At 44.4% G+C, this 24,168-nt stretch overlaps 1 protein-coding gene across 5 annotated transcripts in view; it reads right to left on the bottom strand.

Annotated features, from left to right (window-relative positions):
* Positions 1 to 11,729: 11,729 nt before the first annotated feature.
* The window catches only part of NEK1 (NIMA related kinase 1), a 79,565-nt gene continuing 67,126 nt past the window's right edge, over positions 11,730 to 24,168 (bottom strand). For all 5 annotated transcript variants that reach the window (XM_090036214.1, XM_090036218.1, XM_090036216.1 and 2 more), the window contains 5 exons: positions 21,205 to 21,359; positions 16,474 to 16,685; positions 14,701 to 14,834; positions 13,581 to 13,713; positions 11,730 to 12,307 (listed from right to left, as the gene is read on the bottom strand). In XM_090036214.1, coding sequence (XP_089892340.1) covers positions 12,291 to 12,307; positions 13,581 to 13,713; positions 14,701 to 14,834; positions 16,474 to 16,685; positions 21,205 to 21,359 — 651 coding nt within the window. In that variant the 3' untranslated portion in view covers positions 11,730 to 12,290. The remainder of the gene's footprint in view (positions 12,308 to 13,580; positions 13,714 to 14,700; positions 14,835 to 16,473; positions 16,686 to 21,204; positions 21,360 to 24,168) is intronic.

The raw sequence follows: 24,168 nt of genomic DNA, 5'->3' as shown, positions 1-24,168 counted from the left end.
CCTCTAGTGCCAGAGCCCTGCCCTGCAGTGCAGGCAGAGAGGGGCAGCGGGGGTCACCCCCCCTCCCACCTGGCACCCGTGTGACAGCTGCCCCGTGGTGTGGGTGCAGTGCGGACAGGCATGGTCCTGTGCACTGTATGGGAGCTGGGGCCACTGGGGTTGAGCTCTGCTGGGCTCTGGCTGACACGTTGAGCCGCCCCAGCTCCCAGGTTTGATTTGCCTGCTCTTCCCTGCCACCACTTGCCAGCCAGTGCGGAGGGTGCAAGATGTGCCCACAGCAGCGCTGGGAGCAAGAGCTATGCTATGCCTCTGCTTGCCCCCTTCAACCTGGAGTGAGCCATGCCTGCATCCTGCCACCCCCCTGCCCTGAGTAATGCCCCCCCCAGCTGAGCAGCTTGTCCCAGCCCCAATCCCTCTCTCCCCCACACCCTTTCCCTTCCCCAACCCCAACAGACTTACCAGCTGGAGGCAGCTGTCAGCTGCCTGTTTAGTCTATAGCCAAATCTCTTCCCAAAGCTTTTCCAAATCAATTGAGATGCTTCGAATCGATTCAGAGCTTTTACTTGGTCTCCTGATTTGATTCGGATTTGGAGATTTCATCCTCGAATCAGGGGAATCTCCTCTGAATCAAATCAGCTACTGAAGCTTTACACACCACTACTAGGCAAAAGTAGCTGCTTGCTACTTGGTTTCACCTGCATTAAACCCTTAATTTCCTGTCCTTCTGTCATATGGCATGGTTCAGAATTACCCAGGGTTAGACCAAACTGCACAGCCAGGATCAGTATGCACAGACATTAGACTCTGTTAAAATGGGAGCAGCTTCTGCCATGTTAAGCGACACACAAAATTTTCTGCTATTGCCAAATAACATGCAATAGATCAGATATAGTACCTTAAACCTTCTCTTCTCCATCTCTTCTGTTTAGAAACAAGCACATTTTAATTTTAGCATTTTGCTCCTGTGAATTATTGACCATGCTACATCTAGGAATGTATTAGAAGTGAAGGACTGACCTGGAGCCCCACCATGAAGGCATACCTAGATAAACTGATGTAATTTCCTGCTAACAGTCAGATTCTTTTAAAGATCCTTAGAGGCACATTACTTTGTATGCAAGAAAATGTTTACAAGTATTTGAGAAACAATGAAGTTGGATGCCTGGTGCCCTCACAAAATCACTAAAATGCTTTATATACTTTTGCTTTGGGAGTGCAACTTCACAAATGCAGAACATTCCTGTTTTGATCTTGACCTCTGATACAAATCCTCTGCTAATCATAAAGTTTTTATGAAGTAAGCCTGCAGCAGCTATATGAGTCCCACTGTTGCAATATTACTCATTTAAAGAGCAACGCATTGCATTCTTAACACATAGGTTGGGAAAGACCTAAGCAGGAAGAGCTAACAATCTTGTTAAACATTGCCATGAAGACTGTATGGAAATTAATGCTTTAGACCACAAATGATCTACAATTACAAAACTGTAGATGCAATTTTATGTAGACTACGTCATTTATTAAACAATTTCCCAAAATCTGAAAAAAACCCACGGACTTCAATAAGTTCAATTAAGCACCCCTAACTTTCTAAATTAATATGAATGTTCCTCCTTTAATGACTGCAGTTTAGAGGAGCATATAATTTTTTTCTGTGCTTTTCTCTTTCTTAGTTCAAACATCTGCATGACTTCCATCTGCCTCTCATGCCTTCTCAATTCAAGAGGTGACAACATCATGCATCATTTCTTGCCTGCTCCCCCCACAATAATCTTCTCCAAAATGTCCAACTTGAGAAAGCAGCACCAGGTAGGATTACCCTCACATAAAATAAAGTTTAGCTGGGTAAAATTATGCTAAATATTACATGCACAGTGGGCACGTCTACACTTTCAAAGAACAATTTTTCCCACCAATTAGTTGGTCTAATAAAAGATATCACACTTACCTAAACAGCCTTGTCTGCCTTAGTACTTTATTAAGGAAGTACTAAACTAAGTACACAGTATCTAACTAAATGCACAGTACCTAGAGTTACTGCACAGTAGCACTGGCACACAGTTATTTAGTGATGCATATTAGGGCTGTGCGAAATGGCTATGTCTTGTTTTGATTTCGGAGTCTGTTGTTTCGGAGGACTGTGATTCGTTTTGGATCACTGCTCCATTTCGATTTAACTGAATCTGCTTCAGAGTTCCGACACTGTTTCAGAAATTCAGATTAGCTGATGGTGAGGCAGCTACAGGTTCTCCCGTGGCTCCTCTGGCTATGCCTGCCTCTTCCTGGGTGGGAGGAGGCACAAGAGAAGCCCCATGGCTGCTCTGCCTGGCCTTGTCCCCCCTCCTAGCCTAGTCGTGGCACTTGAAAAAAAAAGCCCCACTCTCACCAGCTGCAGGAGCAGCAATTGGGGCCTCTGGGTACTCATGGCAGAGCCCCCTGCTCAGCACGGGGCAGTGGGAATCACTGACCATCACCTGGCACCCACACACCAGCTGCCCCATGGTACAGGTGCCGTGCAGTGCATGGTACAGGGTGCCGCGTGCTGTATGGGAGCTGGCTGGCTGTACAAAGGGGCTCTGTCACAAGCACCCAGAGGCCCCAATTGCCGTTCCTGCAGCCACTGAGTATAGGGCTTAAGTGCTGGGAGGCTGGGTTGGGCAGGCAATGGGGCTGGGCAGAGCAGCCATAGGGGCTTCTCCCATGGCTCCCCAGGCTGTGCTTGGTGCGGGCTGGGCCAAGCAGACTTGGGTGCTGGCACTGGCCCCAGCTGGCAACAGCAATATGCTATCATCCTGCATACAGGTCTGGGGGCTGCACCCCCCTGGGAGGGCTGTGAGGCTGTGCCAAACTCCTGCTGGGGGGTGCAGGCCCCTGGATCTGAACACAGGATGACAGCAGGCTGCCGTCCCTCCCAGAGCACTGGGATTGGAAGGGACCTCAGGGACAGGTCACAGACACTGGCCAACTACAGATGTCAATATCAGAGCAGTCTTTCCATCCCTCTTCTTAGCTTCTGTTTCCCTGCAAACCTGGCTCTGAAACATTTCCAAAAAGTTTCAGATGGTTTTGTTTCGCTTTGGAGATGTATCAGAACCTTCTGTTGCATTTTGGGTGCCAAAACACCTCCAAAACGAAATGGCAGCCGAATTTTCACACAGTCCTACTGCATATCAGTCTAGTAACACTGTGCGCTATGCTATTAGCATGGTTTTTGTCATGACACACTACCACAATGTTATTAGACTAATGTTCAGTAAGTTTCTCAGGTAGATGTGCCCAGCCAGTGCTTAACAGCAAACCACAACTGCTTTAATCAGTTTGGAAGAACAGGTCCCTTTCATTTACAAACACTGCAATGAGTATTTTCCCTTTTGCATGGTAATAAGGAACTATATTTTAAAATAAATAGATTATGTAATGCACTTGTTGATCAGTACACTTATATAGCATGCTTAATTTAAAACAAGCATTACATATAAATGCTCAAAATACAAGCTAAGTAAGGTTTAAAAGGCATGTATTGAATTCAACAACTCCATTCCAATTATAGTTACTCTAGAAAATGTTAAGTAAGGTAAATTTATTCCCCTTACAAACTTATATGGAAAAATCCATATACATTTGCCAATGAAAGCATCCAATTATAAATCAGTGCCCAAGGTGTGTCTGTAAACTTTAGGTCAGCTAAGACCACGAACATAGAGTAAACAGGGAAAAATCACATAAGAACTGCAGCAAGTAGAAAGAGCACCAGGGCCAGAGCTGTACTTTGTGGGAGGTGGGCAAATTGGGGCAACTGCCCCAGGCCCTGCATTTGGCCTCTCAGCACCCCCCCCATGAATCCATTGCTGAATCTGGCTGCTTACCATCCCCCCCTGCCCCTGCCCACTGCTGAATCCACTGCCAGCTTCCTTGCATCCAGGGGTGGGGCCCAGCACAGGCTGATTTGACCCAGGCCCCACACCCTGCTCAGGTCATTTCTGACCAAGGCACAAGGAATTGAGAGAACATGTGGTAATGAACTGTCATTTACAAGACCAAATACAACCGGGCCTAAGATGTTGCAAGCCCAGGCTTTATTTGCTAACTACTTAACATAAAAGCTCTGAAACACTGGCTGTCCATTTTGCATCTGCCTGAAGCTAATATGACTAGAAACATGTACCATCAGTCAGGTGCAAAGATGAACTTAGAAATGAACTAAATAGAAAAATATTACAAATGTCGGGGGTGGATCCAGAAAGGGGTAGGCAATGGAATTGAAACACCCCCTCCCCACCTTTGCTTGTGCCACATGCGAGCCCTTGGCATAGAGTTTGGCTGGACACCCTGCTGGAAGGGCAAACAGTGGGAGCATTCACTCTCTGGGCTCTGAAGTGGTGTAAAAGCAGGGGTTCTGATGAACTCAGATCACTGCTTTAACAGAGCTCCAGCAAGAATCTGTGCTGACCAGGCAGTTCAAAGCTCACTGCACATACATAGCACAGCCAAAGTACTCCCATACCCTGCCTTCTCCCATTCCTAGACCCACCACTGAGTAATATTTATCTGATTCAACAGACAGCCCAAAGCAGTTACTCTAAGGGCACAGAGACTCTCCTGTTTCCTGTTAGTCCAGGATTCTCCCTCCAAAGACTAACCATTGACACTTGAAGTCTGAATATTAGGTTTTTTGATGCTGATTAAATTAATGATCTGAACTGAACTTGTCCTCCTGCTTAACACAAATAATTACGATGTCATAGGGATAACGGAGACCTGGTGGAACTCTACCCATGACTGGACCATGGGTATAGACGGCTATGCCCTGCACAGGAGAGATCGAGTGGACAAAAGGGGAGGGGGTGTAGCTCTCTATGTCAAGGAGAGTTACATGTCCCTGCAAACCGATATTGGCAACCAGAGTGGACGACTGAGGACCCTCCAGGTTAAAATCCATGGGGAACATGGCACAGGGGACACAGTGATGGGAGTCTACTACAGACCTCCCATCCAAAGTCAGGAGCTTGACCAGGAATTCACCAGGGAATTGACTGAGGCCGCATGCTCTTGGTCCACAGTTGTCATGAGACACATGAACTACCCAGACATCTCGTGGGAAGAGCGCTCGGGTAAATCCAAGCAGTCGCAAAGCTGATCACAGGGATAACGTTCACCCGCACCTCAGCAAGAGCTAAAGTCCAGGACACTTGTAAAGCACTGGAAACTCTGCTAGCCATGTATCCATCACCCACAGAACTACAGAGTGATAATGGCCCTCACTTCTGCAATCATCTTGTGTATGACCGGATCGCGAAACACGGCATGTTATGGACACAGCACATCCCATACCATCTGCAGTCTAATGGATTGGTAGAGTGAGTCAATGGCATCCTCAAATGCAATTTACGGTTAGCTGCTGGCCCAGCTCTTAAGGACTGGGACTTGCAGATGTCAGATTCATCTCCTTGTTGTCTTGTTCCTACAGATTGGATCAGTCCACAAATGCAGCCATAGCCATTCCTAATTGAGCCTGCCACTGAAGACGAGTCCTGCTCTGTCACCTGTCTGAATTGACTGGCATCATGAAGTGGTGGACTGTTATAACTGTATTTTTCTTATTAATGCCTTATTGTGTTTCCTGGGTATGGCATGTCTAATATCCTTCTTATTACCCAGATATTAATGAACTTGCTCCTGAAGACTTCAAGGAGTGGCCTGACACTGAAGAGCATCCCCTGGAAATGTGCTCAGATGACCTTCACGTGGTCCAGCCACAGTATCCATATTGAAAGAAACCCGCCACCCCAGAGCAAGTGAAATCCAAGTAGAACAAACAGGATATATGACTGGCAGGGTGGTATGTCAGTGCACCTGTGGCACCAGTTATTATCCTGGGTACATTCCCTACTGAAGGCTGGAATGGCTAACTGTGGGAGGAAAGGTAATTGTTGTAGTTCTGCTCGTTTATGGGTTTGTTGTAACATACATTCTGAGGGAAATCCCATTGAGTTCAACGCCCCTGAGTCTGTGCCCCCAACTGAGCATTCTGTATCTGTTCAGCCTCTAGAGCCACTGCGTTTATGGGAGAATCTACCCCCCCCCATTCCTATAGCTGACAATCCTCTCCAGCGATAATGTGAAGCTCACTAGGTGGGAGAGCACATTTCAGGTTGAAACAAAGTTATTATACATGATTTATAAATCATACCTCCACCGAGGTGTGGTGGGATAGTACCACTTGGGCTTTGGGCAATTCGTGTTGCTTAGGAGCTAAAAGTGGAGCTGTTGCTCTGCTGCAATTAAGTAACTGTACTATTGCCCTAAAATGGCCAGAAATTTCCTCTGAAACTATACTTCTCAACTTTACGACACCCACTTCATGGGTATCAGGTGTGGACATGCCATGGTTAGAAGACTGGAATGAGGTAAAAGATGAACTATGAAGCCTTAAGGCAAAAGCTCGGCAAGGAACTCACTTAGCCCTTTTTACCTCGGGAGGGTGGGCAAGTCATCAGTTTGGCTGTCAATGTGCCCAAGCCATGTAAATGATACAGTGTGATTTGCACTGTTTGCATGTCACCAGGTATCACCTCAACTATGTGGTTAACCATCTTAAGCATCATAGTGTACTGCATTACCCTAGTGGCAACAGCTAAATGGTGTTTTAACTGTTGTCGTCATAAATCTGTTCACGCTATGCAACTTAACTTCCCTTCCCTGATGTAGCGCATGTAAACTTTGGCATTTCAACTGTAGCTATCACAGTGCTTCAGTAAGCAAGGGGTGGAGCGTGACAGCTGAAAATTATGTCTGCGTGATAAAGACGCTTGCTAAGGCTCTACGATTAGACCAAGTGTTTTTCTGTCAGTTGTTTAGATATTAAGCTATATGTTGTTGTTAAGAGCCTAACTGAAATCAAAGATGTAATAGATCTCATAGACATTAGGGCTGGAAGGGACCTCGGGAGATTGAGTCCAGCCCCCTGCCCAAAGGGCAGGAAGTCAGCTGGGGTCATAGGATCCCAGCAAGATAAACATCCAATTTACTCTTGAAGGTGTTCAATGTAGGTGCTTGAACCACCTCCGATGGCAGACTGTTCCAGACCTTGGGGGCTCGGACAGTAAAGAAATTCTTCCTTATGTCCAGCCTGAAACGGTCTTGCAGGAGTTTGTGACCGTTCGACCTCGTCATCCCTCGGGGCGCTCTGGTGAACAGACGTTCCCCCAGATCCTGGTGGTCACCCCTGATAAACTTATAGGTGGCCATCAGATCACCCCTGAGCCTGCGCTTTTCCAGGCTAAAGAGTCCCATGGCTCTCAGCCTGTCATCGTAAGAACTGTTTTCCTGACCTCTGATTATGCGCGTGGCTCTCCTCTGGACTCTCTCAAGCTTCTCCACATCCTTTTTGAATCGTGGAGCCCAAAACTGGACGCAGTACTCCAGCTGCGGCCTCACCAAGGCCGAGTACAAGGGGAGAATGACGTCCCGGGATTTGCTCGAGAAGCATCTATGGATGCAAGCCAGCGTTTTGGTCGCTTTACTAGCCGCAGCATCGCATTGCAGGCTCATGTTCATCTTGTGGTCAATGATGACCCCCAAGTCTCTTTCTTCTGTAGTGCTATCCAACGTAGCACTGCCGAGCCTATAAGGAAGCTGCAGGTTTTTCCTCCCAAGGTGGAGAACCTTGCATTTTTCGGTGTTAAACACCATCAGGTTCTCGTCTGCCCATTTGCTGAGCTTGTCCAGGTCAGCCTGGGTCACCCGCCTATCATCTGGCGTGGATGCTTTGCCCCAAAGTTTTGTGTCATCAGCGAACTTGGCCAGTCCACTCCTGACTCCAATGTCCACATCATTAATGAAGATGTTGAACAGGATGGGTCCCAGGACAGAGCCGTGAGGGACCCCACTGGTCACAGGGCACCACGATGAGTGACTGCCATCAATTACAACCCTCTGGGTCCAACCACGGAGCCAGTTTCCCAGCCAGCGGATCGTGGTGGAGCCAAGGCCACAACTGGCCAGTTTGGCCAAGAGGTGATCGTGGGATACCAGATCAAAGGCTTTTTTGAAGTCAAGATACATGACATCAATCTCTTCTCCCTTGTCCAGGTGATAGACAACCTGGTCATAGAAGGAAATGAGATTGGTCAAACAAGACCTACCCGCAACAAACCCGTGCTGGCTATCCCTTAGGATGTTAGCCTGGGCCAGTCCATCAAGGATGGCCTCCTTAATAAACTTTTCTAAGATCTTCCCCAGGATAGAAGTCAGGCTAATGGGCCTGTAGTTAGCCGGATCCACACTCCTCCCTTTCTTGAAGATCGGCACCACATTGGCCTTCTTCCAGTCTTCGGGCACTACACCAGAGCCCCAGGAGTTTTCAAAGATCCGTGCCAGGGGCTGGGCTATGATGCTCGCCAGCTCCTTGAGTACCCTGGGGTGCAGATTGTCAGGGCCAGCTGACTTGAAGGTATCCAGCTTCTCAAGGTGTTCCTTCACAAGGTCAGCATTTATGCAGGGTAGGGGATCCCCATCACCCGGATCTCCCTGTCCCATAGCAGGCATGGGCGTCCCATGGGACTGATGAAAGACTGACGCAAAGTACCTGTTTAATAGGTTGGCTTTTTCCTGGGCGTCAGTTGTCAGTTGCCCCATCTGGTTTAGCAGGGGTCCAACGTTGCCCTTGCTTTTCCTCCGGCTCCCCACATATCTGAAAAAGGACTTTTTGTTGTCCTTGATGCTTGAAGCTAGTTGGAGTTCAGTTGCAGCCTTGGCTTTCCCGGTTTGCTCCCTGCAGGACCGGACCAGTGCAGAATAATCCTCCTTGGAGGTGAATCCCATCCTCCATCCTTTGTAGGCTTTCCTTTTTAGCTGCAGGAGGTCCGCTAGGTCCCTAGAGGGCCAGGAGGGCTGCTGTGCCTTCTTGCTGCCTTTCCTCCATGTTGGAATAGATTTAATGAGGCCTTGTATGTAGTATAAGGCCTAGTAAATTTAGCAAAGTCTTGTAGAAGTGGTAGTAGGCTTTGTGGCATAGTTAAAATTAACCTTATCAAAAGAATGCAAGGCTTATACTGCTATTGGTCAGTCCTAAGAATAATTATAATGAGAGAATCTGGATGGCTGTAAGTTATCAGCCTAGCTCAGACATTAGAAATTGGCTGGCACATTCAGAAATTATTTATAAGGAAGATGCAGCTCTGTAAAAGAAGCTCCTGATTTAAGATTAGCTGCTGGCCTGGATTTGGTGGGCCTGTGGATCTTGAGGAGTCCAAGGACTGAATACCAGGGTCCTTCCTGGTACCTCTTGGACAGCGCTGATCAGAGACACTTGACTTTGCTGAGCTTTGCAGAATAGAAACTTGTTGTACATCAAGCAGAGGGGACTGTCGATAAATTGCCGATACGAATTATTATGGTCTGTTCTTGTTTTGTTATTTACATGTAATTGTGTGTTTGTTAAGTCAATAAAACCTTTCTTACCCTTCTACCCCCGATCACACTCTCACTCCCAAACCCTCTGCAGCAGCTGGGACACTGGTGAACTGTGGCCTCGAGTCCACTGTGATCCACTGGCTGGGGAATTGGCTCCGTGGTCAGACCCAAAGGGTGGTGGTTGACAGAAGTCAATTGTCACGGTGCCCTGTAACCAGTGGGGTCCCCCAAGGCTCTGTCCTTGGACCGATACTGTTCAACATCTTCATTAATGATGTGGGCCTTGGAGTCAGAAGCGGACTGGCCAAGTTCACCGATGATACCAACTTTGGGGTAAAGCACCCACACCTGAGGACAGGAGGGCGATCCAGGATGACCTTGACAGGCTCAAGAAATGGGCAGATGAGAACCTGATGGTGTTTAACACTGAAAAATGCAAGGTTCTCCACCTTGGGAAGAAAAACCTGCAGCATCCTTACAGGGTAGCACTATGGATGAAAGGGACCTGGGGGTCATGATTGACCACAAGATGAACATGAGCCTTCAGTGTGATGCTGCAGCTAGTAAAGTGAGCAAAATGCTGGCTTGCATCCATAGATGCTTCTCAACATCATTCTCCTGTTGTACTCTGCCTTGGTGAGGCTGTAGCTGGAGTACTGCATCCAGTTTTGGGCTCCACCATTCAAAAAAGGATGTGGAGGTTGTTGAGAGAGTCCAGAGAAGAGCCACGCGCATGATCAGAGGTCAGGAAAACAGACCTTATGACAGGCTGAGAGCAATGGGACTCTTCATCCTGGAAAAGCACAGGCTCATGGGTGATCTGATGGCCACCTATAAGTTTATCCGAGGTGTTCACCAGGATCTGGGGGAGCATTTGTTCACCAGAGCGCCCCAAGACATGACGAGGTCGAACGGTCACAAACTCCTGCAAGACTGTTTCAGGCTGGACATAAGAAAGAATCTCTTTACTGTCCGAGCCCCCCAAGGTTTGGAATAGACTGCCATCGGAGGCGGTTCAAGCATCTACTCTGAATGCCTTCAACAGAAAATTGGATGTTTATCTTGCTGGGATCCTATGACCCCAGCTGACTTCCTGCCCCTGGGGCAGGAGGCTGAACTTGATGATCTTCCGAGGTCCCTTCCAGCCTTAATGTCTATGAGATCTATGAGAGTTGTATGAAATGATATAAAGGAGGACATACATAGGGGAGAGGAGTGGGGGGAAGGAGTGAGAGACAAAGAGAGAGAAAACTAAGGCAGGCATAGCTTTGGTGCTAAAAGTGAACATAATTTCCAAGTGATATAACAAGGTCCCAAACAAATAACTAAATTTTCAAGTATCATTATGTAACACATCAAGACCATTTACTAACTCTGTTTTTTCTATAAATTGCTTATTTGCATCAGTGAGAATACTGCAATGGATTTCTAAACTTACAACTGAGCCCATGCTCTACAGTTAAAAACGGAATTTGGCCATCTCCTCTAAACTCACTGGAGGCCCCAATTTTAAAACATGCAAAAAAGAGAAAAGAATTTAACACTGTCTTTTTATTCCACCTCCAGTGGACAAGGAGAGAGACTTTAATAGTAACACCACTAAAAACCAACAATTATACAAAAAAAAAATTATTTTTGAAGAAGGTTAGAAATAATATACATATTAAGTCTTGCTTGGTGCTAAAATAATTTAAATATTTTTATTTTTTAGATTTTTCTGACTGAAGTTGCTATTATTAAAGTGTGTAAAATCCATCTTTCTTCAGCGGAGCACTTGGAAGTTAAACATTTCAGCTAAGCCTTAATACCTGATCTGTTATTCAACAGACCAATAAAAATTTCCTGCCACTGTATTTGGGGAAACAAACTCCTAATTTTGTCCATCTTTGTATTCTCTCTGACAAAAAAGCAGAGTAGGAGGAAAGAATAAAATTACCCACCTCCCTAACCTCTAGCTAGGGAAAGCAGGCTACAAATATCAGCATCATCAAAATGATGCATCACAACATTCATGGTTACCTTCATTTCATTTTCCCTTTTCCAACTGCTAGAATTATCAGCACAGCAGCAGGAGGTAAACATAAAAGATTCACCTTAAACTCTGCACAGCATTATAGAAGAGGCAGCAAAATTTGAAAACATTTCTGGTTGAAAGCAATGATAAATTCTTTGGCTACAAATGAATTTCATAACCACTACAAAAAAATTTAACTATTTCAGTGATGTGACAGCAAACACTAGTTTGCCTTAATTTGCAAACACCAGTAAAAGTTCAGTTGACACTGGTTAAAAAAAAAAGTGACAAAACCTGAAGCTGCAAAACACTATAAATTTTATTCTTAAAAAAAAGTGAACTATTCAATGTGGGTAATTGATATGATGTACTTATTTAAATACAGCCTACGTAGTCAGAGAATGAAACATAGCCTTCAATGCTTTGGTATTAATGGAGGCTTTTAGTATGCAAGTGAAGAGCTAAAAGAAGGTATTTTCACAACCTGCTTATCTTTTTAACTGTTTGAGCCTAACAGCCAACAGTTTAAAAGGCTTCTTTCATTATATTATAAAACTCTCCTCTCTCTTACATTAGAACATCTTCTGAATCATCTTCTGTATAATTTGGTTGACATTTAAAGGTGAAGAATTTCTATAACAGGTAACTTTAAAGTGAGAGAACACATGTTGAAGGAAATGCATGAATATTTCAGTTGAAAAAAAGCATATTTTCCATCTTCTTCATGCAACCAGCATGCTTTCTAAAGTGTCCTACCTTCCCACCCCTTTTTAAAAGTGTTACATTTTCCATTATGACTTCTTATTCTGCTCTACAGCATCCAAACACATATATGTAACACAGTATTAATGAATTTCCTGTGTCAGGTTTCATCGTTATCTGTAGAAAAAAAGGAGGGGGGGTGGAAAAAATCAACCTAAGCTTAGTAAACTTAAATTAGGAGGAGCAGCTTAATAATCAACCATATATGTTATAAAACTCTTATCAAAACAACACAGACAGGGACATTTAACAAAATAGCCAACTTCAAAATTACCTTGAAAATACTAACCATGCAAGCCTGTAAGGAATGATACCGCATCTTTACCGGATTAAGTAAAATGTCTTAATATACTTGCACGTCAAACACCATGCTCAGTTTAAAGAAGCTGTCACCATGAAACCCTTTTACCACTAAATAAGAATACAGATTTTTATAACTTCCCTTATGCAAGATAAAAGTATTTATAAAACTGTTTAGTAGCAAATGTCTTTAAAATTGCCACTAGTCCTCTATTTCATTGTTCATTAGCGCAGGTGGCAAAAAATAATTGCAACAAGGCTGGTTCTCAATGGTAATTATTTTAAATGTTTAAACCTTAAATGACCAGAAAGCTAAAATTAGCTTAATTATCATTACTTAAAAAAGCAATATTCTTTCTAGATTATTAAACACAGATTAAGTTTACTTATTTTAAAAGATGGTAAAAACACAAATATTTTCCAAATGTTCCTTCTATTCATGAATATGATACAACAAAGGAATGACCGTATGTATACAAGCATTTTCATTGACCATGTAGGTGTTGCTTTGATTTGTTAGTGCTTTTTAAAAGGTTCTCTTATTGGTTATATTCACCTGAGATTTACTTTTAGAAAAAGAGACCGACAATCTGACTCTTGTTTCAATTTTCCAGGAAGTTTTCATAGGATCAGCCTGAGTGGTTGCTCTTAAGCATGCCAGATACTGCGGTCTCAAGAGGGACCAGAGACGCATCTTCACTGGTGTATTTCTGGATTTGGAACATACATAGGCTAGATGTGCTCAAGAGCAACTCAGCCAAAATTTGTCTGCTGCGTTCAGAAATGCACAGTGCCTCTTTCATTTGCATCATTAGAAATATAAAAAGGCTTTGGGTTCTGGCTACCAAAAACTAGCTCTTAAGGAGAATGCCATGGACGGGGTTCACAAATCAAGGCCCTTCACTGGTATAGCAAATATAAAAACTGAATAGCATTTCACATCATGCCTTTAACCTAAGCATTTCAAGCAATGATTGTTTAGCTATTGCCCAAGGCTTAAAGCTTCAAATCCTTTAAAAACAGGTGAATAGAACCTGCCGTGCTCATTCCAAGCACAAAACCTTAGTACATAAAGCATTAAGAAAATTACCTTCTTGATAGGCTCCATCTGCCATTACCAAATGAAGAATTTTGGCATATAAGTGTTTATGTTCATTTCCCAAACTATTCTGAACTATTGTTGAACAAATATCAATATTTTCATCTTCATCTTCATGTATAGCCTAGAAGGAAAGACAACCATGTGGGTCCAAATTAAGATGGGCATAAAATTAAACGATTTCACAGTAACAAAGCGGAGATCATCTGTACTTGAGCTCAAACTCATCTTCTAGGTCCTCTACAATGGAATTTTGAATGCTGAACTGAATACAGAGTTAGGAGGAACATGCAGAAATTGTAGTCATAGGATAATAGGAAGGAAGAGCTGGAAGGGACCTCCTGAGATCATCTGGTCAGGCCAGGCAACTGCTCAAGACAGGATGGTCCCTGACTAACCCAACCACCCCAGCCAAGAGTCTGTTCAGCCTGCTCTTGAAAATATCCATGGATGGAGATTGCACAACATCCCTAGGTAGCCTGTTCCAATGCTTGACCACCCTTAGAGTCAGAAAGTTCCTCCTAATCTCCAACCTGAATTTCCTCATCTGGAGCTCAAGGCCTATGGTCATAGAGAAAAGCCCAATTCCATCCACTCTGTAATTGCCCTTCAGGCATTTGAAGATTTATCAAATTTCCCTTCAGGTTTTCCTTCTCCACTAAATAACTCTCTTTCACTCTTTCCTCTTAACTCTTCCTTCTCAGGTTCCTAACAACTTCTATTGCTCTGCATTCCAATCTTTCCAATCTGTCCACATCCTTCTTGAAGTACGGAGCCCAAAACCTCACCAGTACTGAACAAAGCAGAAGATTTAGTTTTCTTGAATATTCCAAAACAACAGAAATATTGACATTCCTGTTAATACAACCCAGTATGCTGTTGGCTTTCTTTGCAACCAGAGTGCACTGTTGGCTCCTATACATTCTAGTTATAGCTTACTGTAATGCCTAGGCCCTTCTCTCCAGTACTGCAGCCTAGCCAGTCATTCCCCAGTCTGTACTCATGCATAGTTATACAACAAACTTAGATAGCATAGCAATGAGCAGTATGAGGTCAGATTAAAATAACTTTAAAAAAAAAAGTATTATTCCACTTGGAGAATTCAACAAACCTTTATTTTATCATAGATTTCAATGAATTTATCAAAGCCTATTTCTTGCTCCAAGTTGTATCTCAACTCTTCTAGATGGCTGAAGACACTGTCATACTCTTCACATTCACTGGTGATCTCTCCATCACTGTTGTCTGCAAAGAAAATATATAAGGCAGATAGCACAAAAAGTTTAATCTTCCTGGGGTTCTGAATATATTGCACCACATGACTAAACTCGTGTCATCACAGAAACCTCTAAAACCAAATGCAAGTAATTAGCTTCAGGAAAGTGTGCCAAAATGCCACCATACCGATAAAAACAGCACACCCTCATGGTCTAAAGAAGGAGAGAAGGATAGTGTGCGAGTGTGTGTGGCCAGAGAACTTACTGTTTTCTGACAATATTGTGGCTAGATTTGCAAACTTTGTTACAGTAAACTGACAAACAGGTAGCAGAATTTAGCAATGAAATACGAGAACTCTTGACTTACTATTATAAATGATCAAATATATAATTCTGTGACCGCCATAAGCTAGCAACCTAACCATGCCATACATTTAAACCAGCACTGCCAGCCCCAAGTGTCTACAAAATTAGTAAGAGCTCCAATAAAATAATGAATGTCTTAAAAACCATGATTTTATTGGCTTCTGGGTTCTAAGCTATTAGAGGTTGCATTTTAAAACCTGTCTCGGTACAGCCTTGAAGGCTAACATTTTATTTTCTTTAAAACAGAATCCTATAAATCTCATGAAATCTCATTATTCCAGGAGGTTGGACATTAATACCAAATGCTGAAAGGCTCATCATAAAAATCAAGAGAATGGGCCACTATGGATTACTTCCAAAATGCTGTTATTTACATGAGCAACTAAGAACTGTGAAGAGAGGAGAGAGGGGAGAAACATGCATATGAAGTTTAATTTCTACAAAAACCTTTTAAGACTCCCCATGTAAAGGTGCTACATAAGGCCATTTATTTATGTATTGTTGGTATGCTGAGATATACCAGTAGCCTTCACCTACTCATGAATGATGACAAAACTATGATTTCACTTTTAGTACGTAGTGGTTGTTTTTACAGACAAGAAATTCTGCTATAATCCTGACATCATTTAGAACTTCTTAAATTCCCTCATTTACCCTGTTTCTTTACTAAAAATACAAGTTTGGATTTATTTATTTTTCTTAAACAGAACTATTTTTTCCTTTCATTAGAATTTTAGTGCAGCATTTTGTGCTGTTACTATCAATTCCTCAAAGTAGTAAAGCAGTGATAGAATTTTCTGAAATTAACTCACTTGAATTTCTAGTCTGACAGCAGCAGCTTATTTTGGGAAGGGCAGTGTTAAAAACATGCTGCTTCTTCTGAGTGTATTAAATACATTTTATAAACTTGAATGCAGTATAATTCTAACTACTCCAAACAAGCCATCTGCTATTTCCCATTCACTCTTATGTGACAGGATTGTGAATGCAAGTTGAAAAAGAGAATATATACAGATGTATGATCTTCAATCCTTCCAAAGATATGTTCTAGGTGACTGTATAGCTATACTGGTTTGTAATAACTATTCAGATGCCAAAATGTTTTCCTTCAGCACTACTTGCAGTAAGAAGAAAAACAGATTTAATCACAGCTTGAATTCCCACGTTTTGCAATAAAATAAGCTGGAATCTTACTATTAAAAACAAACAAGCAAATTTAAAACCCTATACTAACCGTTGGTTTATTCTGCATTTATGTCTAACATCCCAGAAAGGAAATGACAAATAGTCACTACTTTTACCTGACTGCCATTCTTCATTAAGTACACTTTCACTGCTGGGGTTATTGTCTTCCTCATCATCCAGTTCTGTACCATTTGTTATGCGTTCTGCAGTTCTAGCTTTTAAAGTAGACTCTTCCTCCTCACTGAATTCCTCACTAGGCTCCTCCCTAAGTAGTTGTTCCATTGAGGCACGAAGCTCTTGCAGGTCTGTATCTGCCTCTCCAAACATACTGAGATAAAAGAAAATATAAAAACATTATAGCCCATCATCCACAAGCCAGTTTTAAAAAATCTTCCACATTTGTACCAGAATTGTGCCAAATTTTTTATAAAGGGGATGCATTTTCCCTAAACTTCAGTGTCAGGAACAATACAAAAATATACTTAGATGGCATCTAAAATAAGACATGTACAAATGACATGTTCCTGATTTTTCTGCCACATGCCACAAACGTGCTGCAGGGTAGCCACCCCTGCTCTAGAGGAACTAGAGGGAAGAGAAAGGAAAAAGAGGTTCTATATACAGCTGCTCCAAAACTGGGGTAGCAATGGACAAAGCAGAGCACCAGGAGGTAATTTAACCAGGTGTAAAAATGGAAAGCAAGTCTTACGAACCCAAATCAGCAAATGTGATTTGGATGGGGTATTTTCAGGAAGAGAAGTGCAAACAAGCCATGTCCCACTAGGGAAGAAGTTGACATGCAGAAAAATATACGTTTTCTTAATTTTGAGATAACTTTCACTATAATACTGACAATTCACACATTAATTATAAATAGCCATAGCATACTGTTTATGGCTCGATAAACAGTACAAGCATCATGCTTTCCCCGTGTGGTTCTCAACTTCTTTTTGATCCCCACAAGCCCCCAGGGCACCTCACAATGAAGCTAATCAGTTCTCACCATACTAAAGCAGTTCTGTTGCCTCCTATTTAGGACGCAGAGCAGCCTGGTGCCATAACCCAATGTTTCCTAGAGCCATGGGAAAACTCAGAGGTAAGAGGATCACCTAAGCACCTCTCCTATACATTTAGTCCACAGGTTCAGGGCTCCTGTTAGCTATCCATATACTAGTCAAAACTCATTCCATCTTGTGAAAATACAGCATGTACTATAAGAACAAGGGGGGTGGGAGGGTGGAAGAAGGAAGGTGTTAAGAGTGGCTCACGACAGTTACTTATTAAACCATTTTTAAGTAACAAGACTTGTTTGATAAATATTCTGATGTCTTCCCTCTTTGATCACATCTGTTTGAAACTGAAATTTCATTAAAAACATCTGATAGCACTTTTTTGGAAAGTCATCCCCCCCATAAGTAAAAACAAACATAAGTAGACAAAGGCCACAGGTGGATACACAACACCAAATGGAGAAGTACAAATACACAGTGGGACAGCAGTGGTTAGTGTGATAGAGAGTGGTCTCAGCACACTAATAGCCTAAACATTGTCAATTGTTTTTGATAGACTCAAGACAAAAGGAAAGGTTTAAAAAAAGAATAATGAGTTGGCATTTATGATGTTTATAGGGTGCTGCTCGTCGCAACTGTGAGGAGTCAGGGAAAAAGTACAAACATTTTTTTGACAATACTCAGCCCTTTTTTTTCTTTCTTTGTTTTTTTTGTTACAAAATTTCAGCAATTGGGCAATGGAGGCTGGCATTGCAGGCAAATTAGAAACACAAGCTGATATGTCGATAATGAGAAACAAGGCAAAATATTGATGTGGGGATAGGCAGAATGGTGGTAGCGCTCGCAATAGTTGAGATAAGCAGTAGGTGGAAAGGGTTGTAGGTAGGGCTGTTAATTAAATCGCAGTTAACGCACACGATTAACGCATTAGTTGGTTCTTGCATTAACGTGTTAAAAAAATTAATTGTGCATGTGGCTTTGAAGCCCATGCCCAGGCTCCACTCTACCACATCCAGGCTGCCCAGTGGGGTAACAAATGGCAGTGCCCTGCTACCTTTGCCTCAGGAGCTGTGCAACGCAATGTAGGGCAGTGGATATGCGATGTGGTCAGTGCATGGCTCCCAGGGCAAAGGCAGCAGGGCTCAGACCCCAGCCCACAGCCTGCCTCCACCTCGTGCACAAATCTGGAGGGCATGTGCCCTCCATGCCTCTCCTGAGGGGGCATGCAGTGGTGGGTAGCCACACCCCCATGCCCTATACGAGCCTCCTGTGGCTCTGACCCATGACTTGCCCCAGCCCCTGGTCCCATTCACCCCAGCCCTTGCCTCTGCCCCACTCCCTCCCATACCATGGGGGCCCTGATCTCCCCCCACCCTCTGTGCTCCTTCCCACACCCATATCCCTTTCCTCCACAGACTTACTTGCAGGGAGCTGTGTCTGTCCCTCACCCCAAGCCACAGCCTCTCTAGCCCTGCTGCTGCCCCTCACCCCTGACCCTCAGTATACTGCATTCTGCCAGGGTGTACCGGGACTGTCCCCCACCCCACACATACACATATACATACAACCCCCCCACAACCTTCACAAATGCTCGCCACGCTCGCACCCCACACCCACCCCAACCATACCTGCATAATTTAATTTTTCTGTGCATTATTTTGAGTTTTGAGCTGTATGATTTAAATTGTGATTAACTGCAACTATTATTTTTTTTAATTGCACAACTAATCACGATCAAAATTTGTAATTGTTTGAGAGCCCTAGGTGTAGGGAGAAGAAAGAATAATTAAGGGATCTGCTTTGGCTATGCCGAACTTGAACTAACAGTTAAGCATCCGTCCACAAAGATGTCAGAAACGGAGCAAAGATTTAATTTGAACAGAAGGATGCAGGTCTGGAGTTGAGAGATAGATCTGTGAGCCATTAGGAAGAGAAAATGAACTGCTACTTCTAGATTAAATTATCTAAAGATAAGATATACAAGGGAAAAAAGAGGGACCAAAGGATAGACCCTGACAAACCCCCCCCCGAAATTTGGAGAATGAGTTTCCAAAGGACACACTGAAGGATCAATTAAGACAGGTAGAAGGAGAGGACATTTCAAGAGCATGGTCAACATGTTACAGGACACTTGTCAATAAATACTGAGGTTGGAAAACTGAATCTGACCTTAAGTCAGAAGAGGAGGTCATTAGATATTTTGGCAATAGTGGTTAAGATATTGAATACACTTTAGAGCAGGGCTGGTCAAAATATGGCCCACAGGCAGGATGCGGCCCATGAGGCTATTCTATCTGGCCCGCAGGGCCCCTAAGAAAAAGGAGAAAATTAATATTTCTCTGCCCTTGGTTCTTGTCAGAAGTGGCAGGAACAAGGGCAGTAGGACCCAGGGGAAGCCCGGCGGGATCCAACAAAAGCAGGGGCCACCCACCCTGCCCCCCAGCCAGGGTTTCTGGGCTGGGAACACATGGCTGCCCCAGCATGGGAAGCTCAGGTAACAGGGTGGGGGGACACCAGGCAGGGAAGGAGTGCGGGGTGGGGGGGGAAGCGGCCCCTCCCCACCCCACACTTGGTGCCCCACGCTGCAGCTGCTTGCAGCCCACATGGGGCTGCCTGTGCCCGCTTTGGACAGCCCACGTGGGCTGCAAGCCCCTGCAGTGTGGCACACAGGGCAGGGGAGGGCCACTTCCCCCCCATGCTCAGCTTTTCCCTGGGCTCCTTCCCTACCAGAGAAAAGTGGCCCCTCGCCCACCCCATGGCCACCACTCCCTGCTGCAGGCACTCGCAGCCTGCATGGGGCTGTCTGAAGCAAGCACAGGCAGCCCCAGGCAGGCTGAGAGTACCTGCAGGGTGCCGGGCATGGCTCAGAGAGGGGCTGCTTTTCCCTCCCCACTGTTCTCAGCACCACCTTGTAACCTGGCCCCACTGCCAGGCTGGTAGGGGGCAGGTTACAAGCTGGTCCTGAATGCAGGGAAAAGCAGCCCCTCGCCCAACCCATGGCCAGCACCCTGTGTTGCAGCCACCTGTGGGCTGCCTGTGCCTGCTCCAGACAGCCCTGCATGGGCTGTGAGCACCTGCAGCAGGGAGCACTGGCCATGGGGTGGGCGAAGGGCCACTTTTCCCTACGCTCAGCACCAGCTTCTTCCCTGCTGGCGAGCAGGGGATTGGGGCTGTGTGCTGCCCCCCACCTGCACCAGGGGGCTGGAGGGCACTGGGTGTGAGTGGGCAGGGAGCCTGTGGGAGCACAGGGCCAGCACCGGTGTCCTGAGGCTAGTGCCGGTGGGGCCCAGAGCAGCATGGCGGGAGCAAAGGGTCCCAGCTGGCGGGAACTCTATGGAACCAAGTTAGCTCCCCCATCTCCCTGCTGGTGCAATCCAGCCCAGCTCCACAGACCCCTGCTGGCTTGCACCCCACTCTGGGCCCCACTGGTGCTGGCCCTGGGACATTGGTCCCAAGATGGTGACCAGCGGGTGGGGCACCTGTCAAGGGGCAGAGCTACCCATGCAGCCCTCGACAGCCTGCCAAAACTGGGTAAGCAGCTCTCCGCTGAAAATAACTGCCCGCCCCTGCTTTAAAGAGCATTTAAGATGGAACTGGAGGAGAAGATTTCCAGATAACAGTTGTACATTTAATAAGCTAAAAGAGTAAAGAGAATGGCAGCAGTTGGAGTGATTAGTGGGTTTAGGGTCGGGGGGGGGGGAGGGGGTGTTGTCCGTTTGTTTGTTTTTTTTACAATGGGAGAGGAAAAAATCCATGTCAGTAACTTGGTTACTCATATCCAACTAAAGAATATTCTAAATATTTTTGCAATATTGGGAGTAAATGTTTTATGCTTACAGGTCATCAGAATCAGAATGTCCTTCTTTGACATGCTCATCTTCCATATCATCTATTTCAAGATGGTCTTGATGTTGTACATCTGCTATACTTGGAACATCAACTACTGCCTTGTACAATTTGGAAAGATCTGGGAGTGAACACGTTCTTAACATCTATAAAGATCACAAACACCTCACGTTAAGACGGTTTTTATAACGATTCAGTAACAAAACATGGAACAACTAAATTTAAAAATTAAAGCAAAGTATGAAAATCTATTTTGACGCTTTATCTCAAAACAAAAACCACACGCAGGAAGTATATTCTAAATTCTGAAACCGTGAGATTTTCTATTAGAAGTAAAAGGGATGTTTTCCCTTTTTAATGTTGAAAAGGTACAAGAAACCCAGAATAAAAATATGTAAACTGATGTACAGTTTCTTTTATCATGTGGATCTGTTCTTTTTTTTTTTGCTAGATCTTTTTAATAATAAAAATGTTACATTGGTCAAAAACTGCACTGTTAAATGTGCATGTGCTCATGCACACATTTAAAAAAAATATTCCTGTCAGTTTAAAAAAAATACATTAAAAATTAATTTCTTTAGTATGCTACTAAAGACACCTTGTTTAATGGCAACTGAAGAAAAACGAAATATCTACTTAATTATTCATGGTGCTTTGGATTATTGTGTCTGCAGCTTGGACAATAAAAGACAAGTGATGTGACAAAGCTGCATTCAAGTCAGTTTTTCTAGTAGTAAAAATAGGAAAAGAACAAAAAAAACCCAACACATTGATTTCACTGGCAACAAAAATAAAAGCATAGCACAGATTAGCTGTCCACTCAGTATTTACACAAGAAGGTTCTGGTAAGGGTAATTAGGTTTCTTACAACGTATACTTAATATCCTACACCAATGGTGCTCAACCTTTTTCCCCCTGTGGGCCAGATGGGCAGTGGCTGGTCCAACAGCAGGCCATGTAGTGGCTCTGTTCCAGCAGCTAGGGCCATGGCAGCAGCCACCATCCAGCCATGTGAAAGTGGGTGGAGGGAACAGCCTGGCTTAAGCCTGGCCCCACAGGTTGGGGAAAGGGACTTCACCCAGCCCCAAGAAGGCGGGAGGGATGTAACCTGGCCCCACAGGGGAGAAAAGGGCCTTGACCCAGCCCTGTGGTATAGCCTGGCCCCACTGTGTGGCCTGGTCCCATGGAGGGAAAGGGGGTGTGGCCTGGGCCCAACCCAGGCCCCTGGGGAAAAGGGAGCATGGTCAGGCCTTGTTGGGGAGAAGGGAATGTGACCTAGTCCTGTGGGAAAAAGCAGGGTTGGACCTGGCCTGTGGGGTGGGGGGGAGGGCCATGGCTGTATTAATGGCCACTACTCCCTTACTGCGAAATTTCCAGACACCCCAGGGGAGCCCAGCAGGTCATATGTTCTGGTTTCGTGGGCTGCATTCAGTTCACAGGTCAAAAGTTGAGCACCCCCAGTCCTACACCTTGATATTTTTACTGCAAAGTTTTACTCTTAGAACTTGCTTGCTGTTAGCATTGGCTTAAGTGTGTTCATGTCCAGTTTTGATTCCTTCAAACTAAACTTCTGAAGGTAAACCAAGTGCCAGAAGACCTACTGTACAGTACAGCAGAGCAATACCCGTGTAGAAGCTGAAGTACTTGCACCAGTGCCAGCATCATGCAGCAATAAGCCCTGGAAAGATATTGTTCCCATAACAGTGGCCAAAATAACTGAATTTGGTCATCTGTGACAGCTAGGGGTCAGAGTGCCCTATAATGAAATACTGCTGTATTTTGGGAACGCCTCTTTGCTACCTTTGTGACCACACAGGCTTAGCTCTGGGTAAGGCTCCAATTAAAGCTTATGTTGCTGCTTGATCCAGGAAAGTAGTCCTGGACTTCCTCAGCTTGTGGGGAGAAGTAGAAGTTCAGCCACTGCCATGGAAGTCCTGAAGCAACAAATGTGAATATACAGACAATGGAAAAGAGATGGAGATGCTGGGATGTGACAAGGATAACTTCCAATGTCAGGCAATGGAACTTATCTTTCAGTAAGCCTACCACAGCAAAGGGCAGGAGAAAAAAAATCTAGTCGCATCCTCATAATACAATCAGCACTTAAAGAAGCTCAGTGACAAACAGAATAGAGATTTTAATAGCCAGAATAATGGACATCTTGCCAGATTAAGAGACAGCAACCCAAATCAGAGGAAATTGGACTCATACTCCAAATATTTTCAGCAAGGAATACTAGGGTCTGAAATACCTCGCAAAAATTTCACACAAAATAATATGCTGTACAGTAGCACAGGACACTGGTGCCTACCGACAATGTTGCAGTTTCTCTTAATGCAACCAGGTACTGTGAGACTACACCAACCTGGCAAAGGGAGCTGACTACGTAGGGACCTCTGCTGAAAAAGCTACTGTATTTATTTGCATACAATTCATACCTCTCTCCTCCCCTCCCCCAATCAGGTTTCTGAAACTGGGGTATATGTCTTAGATTTTACTTCACTGGAATAGAAGCATGGAAGAAAGAGGCAAGGAAACTTTGTGCTAAAACATCTGCCAAAATGTCTGCCACTTCTCCCAGAAGAGGCAAGCAGCAGGGGAAGAGTTCAGTGTTAACTCTCTCATAGCTGTTGGTAGGTAGGTTTTGGCTGAAAAGCCATTAAGCGGACTCAAGACAAGCATGCTGCTGTAGTCTGTAGCATCTTATCAGGTGTGTGGTGTGAAAGCAATCCTTCATTATTTCTAGGAACTTATTTAAATAGCTGCTTCTAACAAACAAGCAGCAGTCTTGTTGCTTCCCTTGAAGGGTCTGGGGCCTACCCTTGTTGCTGTCCTGCTATACTAGAACTGTCTCCCGGGATGTCACACTTCCTTTATGTTTATGTTTCTAGGAGGACTTACTCCATATCATAAAACTCAGGGAAAAATATCTTTCTACATTCTACCTTCCAAAAA

The sequence above is a fragment of the Crocodylus siamensis genome, chromosome 2 (genome assembly GCF_052110815.1).
Source record: "Crocodylus siamensis isolate JL-2025a chromosome 2, ASM5211081v1, whole genome shotgun sequence".
Lineage (NCBI taxonomy): Eukaryota > Metazoa > Chordata > Crocodylia > Crocodylidae > Crocodylus > Crocodylus siamensis.
Note: the sequence above shows the minus strand (reverse complement) of the source record. Positions and strands in the feature narration are given on the sequence as shown.